General features: G+C 40.7%; 1 protein-coding gene across 2 annotated transcripts; it reads right to left on the bottom strand.

The window, feature by feature from the left end:
* Positions 1-2,739: 2,739 nt before the first annotated feature.
* si:dkey-12l12.1 lies at positions 2,740-8,871 on the bottom strand. Of its 2 annotated transcripts, none has more exons than XM_037973302.1 (6): positions 8,620-8,871; positions 6,460-6,507; positions 5,052-5,162; positions 4,604-4,723; positions 4,326-4,406; positions 2,740-4,242 (listed from the first exon to the last, which is right to left on the bottom strand). In XM_037973302.1, the coding sequence occupies exons 1-6, from the start codon at positions 8,740-8,742 to the stop codon at positions 4,204-4,206; spliced, it is 522 nt and encodes a 173-aa protein (XP_037829230.1). In that variant the 5' UTR covers positions 8,743-8,871; the 3' UTR covers positions 2,740-4,203. The 2 variants fall into 2 exon arrangements, with proteins under 2 accessions (XP_037829230.1, XP_037829229.1); XM_037973301.1 differs by having other exon boundaries at positions 2,743-4,254; positions 8,620-8,851.
* Positions 8,872-10,842: the final 1,971 nt, after the last annotated feature.

Raw genomic sequence — 10,842 nt, forward strand, 5'->3', positions numbered from 1 at the left:
CATCAAAATTAAACGAAATAAACATTTGAAATATATGAGTTTGTATGTAATGTATGAATATAATATACAAGTTTCACTTTTTAAATGGAATTACTGAAATCAATCTACTTTTTCATGATATTCTAATTTTATGACCAGCACCTGTATTGTTGATTAAAAACAAGAAGCTCATTCATTTTACAAAAAATATTCATGTTAAAATGAGATAGATGTAGCCTAAAATATCATTCATTTAGCCCAAAAATCTGACTTTTTGGTGTCTTTCTAAATTTAAAAACTGTCGCTTTTCTGATTACACCTGCAAATCACCAGATCCTGCATACAGATGTGGCATTTCCACAGTTTTACTGCATAATTTTAGCTTTGTTAGCAGCAGTCGAGTGGAACAATTAGTCATTGAAAGGTGGAAATTGTTGATTTTGTTATTATAAATGAGCAAGCAAATGCTCAAATGCACAGTTCCTAAAAATAATGATGTATTCTATTATTAAGAACCAACAAAATCAAGTTTTAACTCCATAAAACAAGAACCAGGGTGTTCATATTTGGTGGTTCTGAGTGATGACTGAATCCTGATTCTGGTGCTTTTTGAAGACATTTGAAAGCGACAGGTGACTGCATCTTTTTGCACATGTTTTATAAACTTTAACCACTAACCTTGGGGAGAAAAGCTGTTTTTCAGTCTGTCTGAGCGGGACCTGATGGCTCCGAACCTCCGCCCAGATGGGAAGAGCGGGCGGCTGGGTTTGTTCTGTCTTTGATGCTGCTGCTTGCCTCCGTCCTGAGGCGGCTGGCGTCAGGACCGTCCATGTTGGGGAGCTCTGTGCGGCTTTCACCACCTGTCCCTCCGTTTCGTTGTTTGTGCAGCTGGCCACACAGGCGAAACCCTTTCAGCCTCACTGCCAGGGAAGTTGGTTACGAGCTGCTGAGCTGAGTGGCCCTTTTTACGACGATAATAATCCACTTTGGTCTCAGCCGCGCTCGGACTAGCCGTTAGCTCGTTAAACTGAGGTCAATCAAACAGCTATCTACAACAAGTAAGATAATCACTGTTCATGACCTTTTCACAGAAGATCCGAACTTCACCTTTAAAACAATTAACTCCTCTGAAAGGTACAAACTGCCTCAGTTAATTAAAAAGAAGCACATCCTGTTTTAAAAACTATTCAACTTCTTAATAAAAATAACAGAATGGAGGCAGAATCATGGCAAAAAAAGGATGTCACATTATGCTAAAAACCAAAATCCTAAACTCAGTTTCCAGGAGGTCTCCCTGTTGCTATCTTAGAACTTGTTTACCTCTGTGTTTTCCCACATCGCATGTTGTTTGGGATGAGACGATCAGCGTGAAGAAGAAACTATTACTTACGCCGTGGTTTCAAGAGCGTGGGGAAATTGACTGTAAACCACTAACTATGTATGAACCTGACTGCCGCTTTATTATGGGAAAGAAAGTCTGGGATGCCAGCGCGCCTCGGTCATTTCCCAGCACAGACCTATAGACTGATCGGTTCCAGATTATTTGCTTAGTCGCGACTGTCATCACGTTTGTTCTCGGCGAGATGATTCAATCCGAGGCAGAGTGGAAACAAAGCCACACGCCATTACAACACCGCAACGACAGGAGCACGGCGAAAAGACTTTCCCACCGCGTCCGGTGACGTGGTCAGACCTCCTAAACTTGGATGTTTTTAAAAAAAGACACTTCTTTACAACTTGACTCTAATTTTAAAGCATCTGTGTACAATTATATCGCAGCGGAACCCAAAGTTGTGCCCCTCTTGTTGCTTTACCACACGAATGACGTGTTTGTCTTGACGTGTTTCAGCGTTTCAGAGAAATCTGACATGTTTCCTGCGGTGCAGAGGCACCAGGACCACACTGAGCATGCTCAGAAGCAGCTAATTTTGTCTGTTTGATAACTGAGAGACAACACGGATGCCTCACACGTGTCTATTTTCTCCCAGAGCAAGCTCCTGAAGCATGTTTAGCACCAATTATGTGCTTTTGGGGAAAATGCCAAGTTTATATTTAGTGTGTTGTTGTGAGTCGGTGTGTTTGTGGCTGTAAAACCATCAAAACGAGACTGTGAGCTGAGCCCTGGATCGGCCTCTTTATTCACTTTGATTTCTTTTCTCCTGACTCACTTTATTCATTCATGTTGCCTTTTATGAAGCATCCTGTTTTCTCTGAGCCTATTTATAACCCTCGCTGTTTGATTTTTGCATCGGTTTCACTGCTTCAGAGCGGAAAAGCTAATATTATCTAAGATTTCTGAGACCAAAAACGGTTTTATCCTCGTCCCACAGAAATGTCCAGATTAATCGTTTGGTTCAAACATGGGCTGCATTTCTATTTCTGCCCAAAAATAATTAAAAACGAGACAAGTAATCTGAACTAGTTTGACTTCTGTAACAGATGGTCTTGACTTCATTAATTTTTTTTTCTTTCTCGCATGGAAGATTTGTGATTTGCTTCAGTGATGTGAAGGAATTATCGAGTCTCCTCCGTTTCCTGCTGGGTTTACCCCGCTGCCATCAGCGCCAGCCAGGCACTGCACCTTTACCTTTTGTCATATGCAATTTAGATTCGTAATGGGGGTCCGTTAAATAATTTTGTGGCTCCGTCACAGTAAAACTGAACATACGACGAGCAGAAAGAAAAAAGGTTTTCAGATTTCCCACCAGCGTGAAAACAGTGGATAATTGGGTGCGTAATTATTAAAGAGTTTCAAGCAGCGTGTCTCCTCGAAACTTTTATTGGAACACGATACAGCAATAGAAACAGATCTGCAAAAATATACCTCAAATATATTCAAAAAGAAATCTGATTAAATAGGTTACAAAAAAAAAAGGCAAAGTAGAATATTAATATTAATACAGGATCTCTTCTAACATGCAGGAATATATTAAAACAAAGTAAATATACTGACTGGCTGATTAATAAATGCTTACTCAGTGGTAAAATAATCATAGCAAACAAGTGAAATGACCTAATACAATACTAAATAAACAGTTAAAGGGGTAGTTCAGATTTTCTTTGGAGTGGGGATCTGTTCAAAGGTTCTCAACAAATAATATCCTACCTGTTGCAGATAGCTTTTGGAATGACCTCAGTTTGGATGTCCAATTTAGTTTTAATCAGACTGATGAGCTAAAGGCTAGTTTGAGCGGCGCCAAGACCAAACTGGATTGTTGACATGATGAAACAGCTCCAATCTAAAAAAAAACTGACCTCTCAACTACCAGGAAAGACACTTTAACAGAAACTAACTAATTATTTTTAACTTCACTAACTGTTCAGCAGGTAATGAGAAAAGAGCAAACATTTTGAATTAAAAATAAGCTTTTATTTTAAAGATATCATCCGAATGGACATCATTATGTCAATCATAAGGAACAGAACCATGACATAATTAGTGCTCAAATGCAATTAATAACGTTTATTGACATAAATCATGTAAGTAATGAGTCGATTAGTGTATTTTTGAGGATAGAAAGTGGACATTTATTAAACTCTGAAGTACTGAGGTAAAATATTATTTCTAAAAGATTTATATTCATATCTGTCAGCGTTTCAAAGTCCTACATGTCCTCTATCCAGGACAGATCGGCTGTAAGCAGGGGGTGGGAGACGTGCCTGTTTACGAATGTCCACCACAGAGGACAAATCTGAACTACCAGCAGCCAGGACGCAGTTTATGTCCAAGCTAATTTATAAACAATTATTGCGACAGAAATATTACAAAAGCCCAACAGGAAGTGCTCCGGGCAAGTACTGGAATTCCTAAAGCTAGCTGCTGCTGCCACTATTCGCGAGTGATCACGTAAATCTGTGCAAATGATTGTCTAACGGTGGTATTAAGGTTTTATAAAAGACTGTTATCATAATCTGCTGTCTTATTGGAGTCGATTTAAAACGCCAGCAGCTCACGTTGGTCCTGGCCTCAGCTCAGACTAGCCTTTAGCTCATCAGTCAGGTCAGAATTTAACTCTTTCTCCAAACTGAGGTTGTCCAAGGAGCTATCTGCAACAGGTAAGATAATGATCCACAGAACCTCACTTCAGAAAAACTGAACTATCGTTTTAAAGTTTTTAAACCAGCCATGTGTTACTTCGGTTTACTCTAGTATTATTTTTATTGTGCACACTCTGTTAAGTTTGGTGAAGGTGATGGGACGTCCCATCCTGCAGCATGTGTCTCCTACACGGTCCTTTTGGGTCTGTCATTCTGTCCATCAGCCTGTGGGTCCCCCTGTGGAGGACAGTTATCAGTCAAACAACTAAACACCAATCAGTTGTGAAACTCCAGCGACGATGACTCACCAGGACAGAGAAAGCTCCAGAACGACCCGACTTCCCTCTCTTCGGCGGGTCGAGCTTCACCTGTCTCCTCACTCGGGTCACCTAGGATCACGACTCATTTTTACAAGCTGGAATGTGTTTCACTCGCAAAGCTGAAAGGAAGCCTGCCTGTGTGACTAAACAGCGTCTAAAAGCGAATACATCAAGTGGAATCATGTAGCTGTGCAGCTTTGCTATCACACAGAGCCTCTTTGTCCCAGCTGTTCGTCTGCTGCCTTTCGGTCGCCATGGAAACTCACCTGTAGGGGGTTGGATTTCTTGTCATTGCTAAGGAGGGAGTAGATGCCGGGGCGGCGGGTTTTACGCTTGCTCTTTTTCTTATGCACAGCTGGAGTCAAGTGTCTCCTGGACCTATCAGCCTGAGAAAAAAACATTGACGCAGGGATTATAGAGACAGCAACACACACACACACACACACACACACACCAACACACACATCTGTGCTCACTTTCAATCAACTGACTCATAATTGAGTTTGAAGAGCACACAGCCTTCCCAGCTCATTGTGAGGAGTCTTATATTGATGCTCTCATATTACATGTTTTGATTTGTTTGGCTACAAATATTCATGTTTTCTTTCTGTCAGCACACACAGATGAGCCAACGTGACCAAAACCCTCACCTGATCTTTCTGTAATCCCGACCCCAAACTAACATTTTTCTGCTGATTCCTGTGTGTGGTTTACCTGGATGAGAGTGTTAGGGAAGCCCTTGACAGTGACGGCTCCTGGTAGGCTGGCGTGACTCAAGTGGGTGGGACCCCTCCGCTCCAGCTGTCTCTTACGTCTGAACAAATCCTGCAAGGATGAGGCAGTCAGAACCGCAACCGCACGAGGCAAAACAACACCGCCCGGCGATAAGAGGCGGATCAGGGGCTTGTGTGTGCTGTGGATATTGAGTGAAAGTTAATCTGTTCCCGCTCCGTCTTGTCTCATCCGGTTCTGCTCACTTTAAGGTTTTTTTTTTTCCTGCTTTATTGGAAGTCAAGCTCCAATACGGCAGGTAGGAAACAGCAAAATTAAAAACGTTTGTGGCCCCTATCATCTGTCATCGATTTGCACAGAATGAATCCCTGCTATCGATCCACCCATTTTCCCTTGATAAATGAACTGTCACGATAAGAAACAATGGCTTTTACTTTCTACAAAAATGACTGTCAGCTGCAATATCTTTGCAGTAATTCTGAATCCATTTTAAGTACTCGCAGTGATTGCCATTGATCTTACTTTAGATGGTTGCTGCAGTTTGGAGTTAAGTGATTTTTTGCCGCATGAATCAAATTGTCACTGTTTAATTGCATAAATAAAAATTTGGAGATACCATAAACCATAAATATGGGTGTCCCATTTAAACAAATAAGACAGTTATTATCATTTGGTCAATTATTTACTGAGAAAAATGAGCCACTCTCAAACTTGTGAGTGGCACAAAGAATGGTTTTTGGTTGGACACCTGCTTTGTTTCAAGATTTGTCAAGGTCCGAGTCCTTCATTGCATTTTTAAAAATGTATGGAAAATGTAAGAACAGCTGTGATTGTTCCGGACCGCAAAAAACGGGTGAAATCAATTAGACGGTACTAATCAATAACCAGACACTGTTTACAAATGAAGCTAATTCAGAAACGCTGTAACCTTCCTGCGGAGTGACTGACCAAAGAAGGACACAATCAGAACCAGGAAGTCGAAGTAAAACCTGTTCTAACTGTTAAAGGTGAATATTTATTTGTCCTCCATTAGAACAAATCTGAGGACCTACGATGTGTTTGGCTGATCTGTAAAAGCAGGAAGCCACTTTTCTTCTGATAGTTTTTCTGGAGAAGATGTTGTCAAACCAGAAAGATCAAAACCGTTTCAGGAAGCACTGTGGAAATAGAGCGAAAACCTCATGGTGGAAACACGGTGGTGGCAGTGTCATGGTTTGAGTCTGTTTTGTTAATGCTTGCTGTGAACAATCGAACACCTAAATCTGAGTGAATTTAAAAGGACATTTAAACTGATTGTTAGGCACAAGTTATTAAAACGACGCTGAGTTATTAGTTTTAAATCTGATCGATTTGACCTTTTAAGAGACGATGTGTGGGAGGCTGTACGTACCAGCTGCTCAGGTAGTGACGGGGCTCTCTGCTCTCTGTCGTCACCACTCTGAGGAGGAAAAAATAAAAAATAAAGTCAACTCACAGAGCATCGTTTTCAACTCATAAAATATTTCATAATCATAAAAAATACTTGTGTCCTACGGCTCACTGAACTGGGTAAAAATACATAATACAGGCTGGGTTTGTAGCAAGTAGGGGCCTGGTACTTATGTTGTATGTGACCAGTAAGTACTAGATTAGTATAAAGTATTTATCCGGTAAGTACCAGGTACATACCTGGAACTGTACCAGGTTCAAATTTGGTACTTATCGAGAACCAGGTGGTTACCAGGTAAGAACCAAGTACATACCAGGTAAATACTTGGTAAGTACTAAGTAAGTACTAGGTACATACCTAGTAAGTACCAGGTACGTAACCAGTAAGTACCAGGTACATACCAGGTATCAATAAGTACAGGATCAATTGTCCCTTTAGGTAAGTACCAGGTATGTACCACGTTGTTTTATAACACAACATGTTCCCCCAAGGTATCAGGTGTACCACATAAGTACTAGGTACATACCCAGTAAATACTTGGTATGTCACCGGTAGGTTCCAGGTAAGTATCAGGTACCAACCTGTTAAGTACTAGGTAAAAACCAGGTTCATATCTGTTACTTACCAGGTACCAGGTGGTTACCAGGTACATACCAGGTAAACGTATCAAGAAGTACAAGGTAATGTGTCACTTTAGGGAAGTACCAGGTATGTACCACGTCATTTCATAACGCAGCATGGTCTCCATAGGTACCAGGTAAGTACTAGGTACATACCTGGTATATACCAGGTACATAACCAGAAAGTACCAGGTACAAACCTGGTAAGTACTAGTTAAAAACCAGGTTCATGTGTGGTAAATGTATAGATAAGTACAAAGTAACCAGGTATGTACCATGTCATTGTATTATCAGCAACCAGCTTTCAGGCGTTACTGAACTCATATAATAAAACTGAAAGCTTTTGAAGTTAATATGTTAAAGAACCTTCATTAAAGGCATAATAATGTGGCTTTCTGCACATTATATGTTCTCATGAGTCCCATAAGTTTCTTACTGGCACCCAATTAAAAATATTTTGGTAAGAACGGGCAAACACAAGTAAACTGAAGCGAATGTGGCAAATCCAGCTGATGAAAGGATGCTGTTGCTGGTATTAGTTAGCCCCCACCACAAGTGAAGCTTATAATTGGGCGCACTGTAATTATATTATGAGAAAAGTGCTGCAGAAAAGCACACATGGCACGAAGTCTCGCCGACGAAACTCCTTCTCGCAGCTGGTGAATCTTTTGTCCAGATGAGGGTGATTACTTTGGACAGAACACGAGGACCGTCCACAGAAAAAAAAAAAAAAAAAAGGGGAACCGCAAGTTTAAAGTGTAACAGCTGGCAGCCACATGAAAAGCCCAAATGGGTAGCGGGACGATTTTTGTTCCATGGAAGGGTATATTTTTGGTGTGGTGGCACCACGGCTGTAAAAACCATTACAATGAGGCTTTGTTTCTGTTAGACAAAAAAATAAAAAATTACACGTCTCCACAGGTCAGGGTTAGACTGTCTCCTTCCATCCTAGAATAAAGTTTACAGCCTTCCAGAAAATAAGCAGATGAACTCAAATTCCAGCTGAGTTATTGGTTTCCTACTGTATAAACACCAACCACGCTATGTCTGAAGGAACATAACCAAAATGACTTGGAATCTGCTTTTTCAACCTGAGAAAGGGCAAACTTTTCATTTACTTTCTGAGACGATGCTGTAAAAGTCTTTACTGGTCTCATGGACAAAATAACACTTAAAACGAGCAGAAGAATTACTATTAAAGTCCTTATTTTTTCATTTTAAATACAAATGTACCTTAAAAAAGACAACCAAAGAATCTTAACCTAACTCAAGAGTTGTTCTTTTTGCTCCTAACCTGCTTTACATGAGATGAAGGATTTCTTTTTTTTATTTCTTTAGACGTGAGGTTAGTTATTATGTAGTTTGCAGCAAGCAAACAGCATTTAAACGGACCCAGACTGGCTGGACTTACCTCGTCTCGGCAGCACAGACGATGACTGACACATGATGAACACCCTCGTCCTTCACTAACTATCAGATCCATCAGAAGTGCGTCACTTACCTGTCTGTCTGCGGTCTGCCCGCCAACGCACAGCTCTCCCCGGCTCGCTCCTGAGCAGCCAAAGGCGTGTGACAGTAGGCTTGCCTGCAGGCACAGCGCGCACAGCCACACAGCAAACCCCATGATCCAGGCAGGAACTAGACTGATCCCTGCCGCTGTCAGCTCCCTGCTTTATACTCTCGGCTCTGCTAATGGGGAACAGATGCAGGGGAAGGGGAGGCCATGCCAGCTTCACGCAGACAAACAGCCCACCACAAGCATGCGCTCCACGCCAGCCAGTGGCCTGTGGCCCTGCAGAAACATGTCAGACATCTTGCGGGGGCCTTCTCTTTAAAAGACACCCCCCCCCATCCCTCCCTTTAACCACTACTTACCCCTCAATCCCAACCCAGAGAAAAGTATGAAGACCATTTTCCACTTACGCCTGCATTCCAGCTGCTGACAAAGAGTGTTTGCACTTTCTTGAGTGCTTTTTTTAAAAAAAGAGGGAATGGACTCATGTAGTTTAATTGTGTTTTGATCGGATGTCTTTATAAAATGCAACATTGTGCATTTTGAATTTGTCTCTTTCTTTGTGCTTTCAAAATGTTTTGGTTCACCTAATATTCTTTACATCTTTAAACACTTTAGTAAGCATTAGGAAATAACAAGAATTACTCATTAGTAATCTTTTTTTGTTGGTATAAACACCAGCAGTCAACACTGATGAGTGAACGCTGGCAAATAATGGATGCAGATAGAATTGATGAGGAATTATTTTATAGTTTCTGAGGCTATTTGTGGTTAATTTGGACCCAGGACTGTATATAAGATAGGCGAAGCATCTCTGTTTACTTTCATTGTACGAAAGCAAAGCCAAAATATAAGTTTGATGAATTCTTGAAAGCATAAAATAACTAATTATAAGTAAAAGTATTAGAAAAATGAAGATTCTCATGTACAGCAGCAAGGTAAGAACTATGTGAATGATCAGAATTCAACTCCTCGGGTGCAGTTTTTAGTTTTAAAATCAGAGGAAATGTCTCATTTAAGAGTTAAAACTCACTCGTTCTGCTGTGGCTTCAACTTCTGAGCCACCTTCTTGTGTCCAGTTTACTCCATCCAGTCTACGTTCGGGACAAAGAAACCTGAGAAAAACTTGCTATATTTAAAGGGATAGTTCCGATGTTTTTTTAAGTGGGGTTTTGTGGAATTGTTAAGAACAGTTTAGGTCCGACCAGACTGATGAGCTCACAGCTAGACCAGAACAAATGACCGAGTCTTAAAGCTGCAGACTCAGACACTATTTTATGAACTTTTACATTAATGTCAGCTTTGCATTACACAGAAATATGATAACATTCCTATCTGAAATGCTCCAGGCTTCAGTGGAAACGCTGCTGCTACTTTAGTATTTCAATGTAAATGAGTATTTAATGCAAAACAGACTGCAATCTATAGTTTACAACCTGTATTTCTGAGATAAGACAGCCTCGAACTAGCCATTAGCTTTTAATTAAACTTTATTTCTCCAAAATGAGGTCATTCAAAGAGCAATCTGCAACAGGTAAGATAATAATTATTCATATCCTTTCCCCATACTTTAAACGAAATGTAGATTTTCTGTATCTTGCATTCGCTGGCAAGTATTAAAGTAGCTCTGTGGGTGTCTCCAACTGGTAAAACATGAAAAATGCATCTCCTGATGGGTTAAGTTGTCTATTAAAGCCTCCTGTCTCAAGGTGTTTTACAGGATGGAAACAATGAGTGGGAGTGAGGAGGAGAATGAATTAAATCTAATGTCTTCAAGACTCGGTCTCTTGGTCACAGAGGAATTGTCTCCCACTTTTTACCGCAGTACAGAAATGAAAAAAAAAAGAGTTTAATTTCCGGTCCAAGTCAAGCCTGTACAGTACGCTTATGTCAATGAGAGATGATCCTTTTTACCAAACAAGCTTGGAACAAGGTTGTGAAAGCAGTGAGTCAGACCTAAAGTGGGGAGAATAACATATTTAATTAATTAACTATATACTCAGCTCTGAATTGAAAACTCCCTTTATTTTTTAGAGCAGGATGAGTAAGAATCGCTGTTGCGAAAGAGTTTCCCGGAAGATTCGGAGGCCACCGTCTGGACAGCTGTGGGTTAATGATGTGAATGCTTAGTCCGGAGACAAGAGTGAAAAATGACCTCAAAGGAGCAAATGCTGCTTTTTACCCGGCAGCCCGACTTCCAAGAGCAGAGAA

The sequence above is a fragment of the Kryptolebias marmoratus genome, linkage group LG21, assembly GCF_001649575.2.
Source record: "Kryptolebias marmoratus isolate JLee-2015 linkage group LG21, ASM164957v2, whole genome shotgun sequence".
Lineage (NCBI taxonomy): Eukaryota > Metazoa > Chordata > Actinopteri > Cyprinodontiformes > Rivulidae > Kryptolebias > Kryptolebias marmoratus.